Genomic DNA, 3,862 nt, shown 5'->3' on the forward strand with positions numbered 1-3,862 from the left:
CCAGCTTTTAGCCAATGTATCAGGATGTGACATCACAAGCACAACAATGATTGCTGACTGCCTGAGATCCATGGACATTGATGCTATGCTGACTTTTGAAAAGGTTAGACATGTACAAATAATGTATTAGATATCATCTGCTGACATAACAAGTTGATCATAATAGAATATTTGATTAGATTTCAGTGAAATGTATTTGTTGTTCTGACTGTTTGACAATTACTTTCATTTCAGTGACAGTACCACTTCCCTGAGTTTTACACTTGCAGAGCTTCCACATCTTAAATCTCTTACACATTGGTATGCTTTTCTCTCAAGGACAACATGATAAGATACCCTGTCACCGTTGATGGAAATTTCATGACAAAACCTGTGGATGAACTGTACCAAAACCATGAATTTCTTAAAATACCTTTCATAACAGGCATTAATAATCATGAAGGGGGCTACTTACTCCCTATGGTAAGTACATGTGACATTACCTGTGATATCATTGCATTAGAACATTCAATGGATTATTTTGAGTTTACTTACTTCATAGGTCCATCTGAAATATATTGCTTTGATAGTTCTTTTTTTTTGTTCTACAAAACAAAATTCTTGCTCTTCTAGTTCATTGCTCCCCCAAACTGGACAGAGGGAATGGACCTGGAACATGTCATGCCTATTCTAGCCATGTTCTTTCCCGATGTAAGACAAACACTGTGTTGCATGGCCTGAGTTTTGTCATGTTTTCTATTATTATAGACATAATAATTTCTCTCTTCCTCAAGCTGAAAGATGGCTCAGTGAAAGAGCTTGTGGCAGATGAATATCTTGGAACCTCTGGAGATCGACTGAAAATTAGAGATGGATTTACAGAGCTGCTTGGAGACATACTGTTTGCCATTCCAGCCATTAAGACGGCAAATTCCCACAGAGGTAAGTAAGAAATGTTGTAATCTTAAGAATGGTATTAACCCGTTTTCCCTTGAATATTGGCGTTGAAACTCGCATACCTCATTTTGTCTACAACCAGATGCAGGTGCTCCTGTATATCTGTATGAGTACCAGCATCCACCCAAATTCCTGCAGGAGAGAAGGCCAAGCTTTGTTGGATCAGACCATGGTGATGAAATCATCACTGTATTAGGAACCTGCTTTATCACTTCCTATGCTGAATTTGGGAGTAAGTGCAATATTCAAAAAATAATTGATGAATGGAACATAATAAATATAAAATTATGGTAGCTCTAGGTGCAGTATTAAAATTTTATTATTAATGGAACATAATACAAATTTAGCTATGGTTTTCCAAGAATCAATACCCTTTTGAAAGTGTACTGTACATCTGAAGCTTCACTAAACCATTTTATTAATCACTCTACAGTATCATGTACAGAAGAAGAGGAACAGCTCAGCAAAACTATGATGAGCTACTGGGGCAACTTTGCTCGGACAGGGTAAGATTAAACTCATAATACACAGCCCTCATTCATCAATGGCGTGTACAACCCAGCTTAAAATTGAGACCAGGAATGAGTTTAAGCCAAAATCCATGTGAGATTTATCAAGCAATCCAATACAGCCGGTCCTAGAGTACATTTGGTCTGTCCTTTGATAAATCTCAAGGCTGAAACCGACCGTCTAACTAACACGCCCTTAAATATTCTCAATGGCCAGTATCTAGTATAGATAGAAGTGTAAACCGCAATACATGCACCTTCTGACGTCAGAACTATTTTTCCCAGAAAGTGAGGTCAACATGTTTTTATTTATTCAGAATTTCTGACGCTCCTGCGTCCCAGGTATCCTGACTCTCCAAACTAGTTAGGAAAGCCTTTTCCGATGTAGGAAGCAGCATGTATTGACCTTACTAGTCCCTACTACAAACACACTCTCATTACTCATCCTAATAACACTATATGTACTGTACTGTAGGTCACCTAATGGAGCCGGCCTGGTACATTGGCATCAGTACGGTGCTGATGAACACTACCTGTCCATTGGGTTGGAACAGATGTCTGCTCAGCACCTGAAGAAGGACCGCTACACCTTCCTGACTCAAACTGTCCCCGAGAAGATTCACCAGAGTCAAGAGAATGTAGAGCACACTGAACTGTAGTATGGACAGCACTTTTGCATTCCACTCACCGATAAAACAATTTCTTTTTTTTGTAAAGATATTTTTTTTGCGGCTTACGCCTTTTATTGGTTTTTGAAGGGACAGACAGTAGGCTGACAGGAAACGGGAGAGAGATGGGGGAAGACATGCAGTAAAGGCCGTGTCGGGCTCGGGAGTCGAACCCGCGGCACACTGCGACTGGATTACCAGTCGGGTGCCCAGACGGTTACGCCACCGCCTGGGCCCGATAAAACAATTTCAATCAGCGGTTTCAATCAACCGCAAGTACAGCCACATTACATCAGAGAGATTTGATTAATAAGAAAAGACTGGAAGTCCCAGTACTTGAATGTTGTTGCAAATATTTCAATGAATCTTAGCAACCACAACCACCTGTTTTAATCATGGCTATTAAGGTCTAATAGGCTTTTGCTAGGGTCTAATTGGTTGTTGCTAGGGTTAAATGGGGTTTAGAGGTTAACACAGATGATTATTACTAGGGTAAAAAGGTGATGGACAAGGTGGTAATGCTTTATTGGGTCGTCCACTCACAGTTAACAGTCTTTGTATTGAGTTGTGCTTGAAATGTACTGTAATTCTGCAAACTGTTAATCAATATTTCAATCAATCAATCAATGGACCAATGGGCAGTTGCTAGGGTATAATATGCAGTTTATATTGTAAGTGGTTGCTACTGTAGGTTAATGGTTGCTATGGTGTAATCATGGTATTTCTTTTTCACCACCAATACAATCAGAATATGCTGTATGTGCTGACAGTGACATGCATGCTAAAGTTGTATGCGCCCTGCATACAACAGCAGATGCAACCAAATGTAGGACATACAATGAACATAAAACACAATAGATTTCTGTTTTTCAGTTTTGCTTGGTTTGTTGAATACATTTTTTATGTGACGAGTATTTCACAGAATGTAGAACAGTGTATTAAATGTTTGTTATTACACCTTTTTGATTTTGAATTCACAAATAACCTGAGTTAAGACCAAATGTGCCTTCTGCAAATGGCTTTGATCAGACATGATACTAAACTACTTAACTATACTGTATTACATATTGTTGACGTCGTCATGATCATCATCACCCACATCAACAATAATTTCCTCATCTGATCTTGAAAAGAAGGTAAGGCTGATGCACACCTCAAAGGTTAATGACAGTCATTGACAGGTGCGTAGGACAAGAAGGAATTATGTGTCCAAATGTTCACAAAGGTGCCATTGAAATAAATGGTAGCCTAGTCCAGTGGTTCCCAAAGTGGGGTCCGGGGATGTAGTTCCAGGGTTCCCCAGCTAAATGATAGTTAGTTAGATAGATAGTACCCTGTCGCGACAGGGTGTCGGGCAAGAGCCTATATGTGGCATGCGCCTGGACCGCTAGGCCAGTGGGAGCCCCAGGCATGAGAAACATGTTTACATTGCCAAAGCAAAAAGATTTCATTAATGTGTCCAGCTTTTTAAAATATACAGATTATACACCTATAGAGATGAATATTATTTTTAAGAATGATTAAGTCATTCATTGTTTATCGCTACATTTATCTCCATGTAAAGAAATGTGAATAAACTGAATTTTATTCTAATACAAATAAATGGATGTTGCACTTGGTTACTGAAAAAAAATTGTGAATGTTAACTGTTACCTACGTTTTAATTGGTGAACAATAATTTACATTAGATGTGTCTGCATATACAGTATGGCTGGATAAATGTTTTATCTCATCAGGATGCATTACCAC

At 38.8% G+C, this 3,862-nt stretch overlaps 1 protein-coding gene across 1 annotated transcript in view; it reads left to right on the forward strand.

Moving 5' to 3' along the window:
• Positions 1-2,136, forward strand: part of LOC306923934 (cocaine esterase-like) — a 6,532-nt gene extending 4,396 nt beyond the window's left edge. Inside the window, exons 8-14 of the mRNA XM_079502279.1 lie at positions 5-103; positions 319-462; positions 613-690; positions 774-921; positions 1,019-1,168; positions 1,370-1,442; positions 1,921-2,136. Coding sequence (XP_079358405.1) covers positions 5-103; positions 319-462; positions 613-690; positions 774-921; positions 1,019-1,168; positions 1,370-1,442; positions 1,921-2,104 — 876 coding nt within the window. The 3' untranslated portion in view covers positions 2,105-2,136. The remainder of the gene's footprint in view (positions 1-4; positions 104-318; positions 463-612; positions 691-773; positions 922-1,018; positions 1,169-1,369; positions 1,443-1,920) is intronic.
• The last annotated feature ends 1,726 nt before the right edge of the window (positions 2,137-3,862 follow it).

The sequence above is a fragment of the Electrona antarctica genome (assembly GCF_951216825.1).
Source record: "Electrona antarctica genome assembly, chromosome: 5".
Classification (NCBI taxonomy): Eukaryota; Metazoa; Chordata; class Actinopteri; order Myctophiformes; family Myctophidae; genus Electrona; species Electrona antarctica.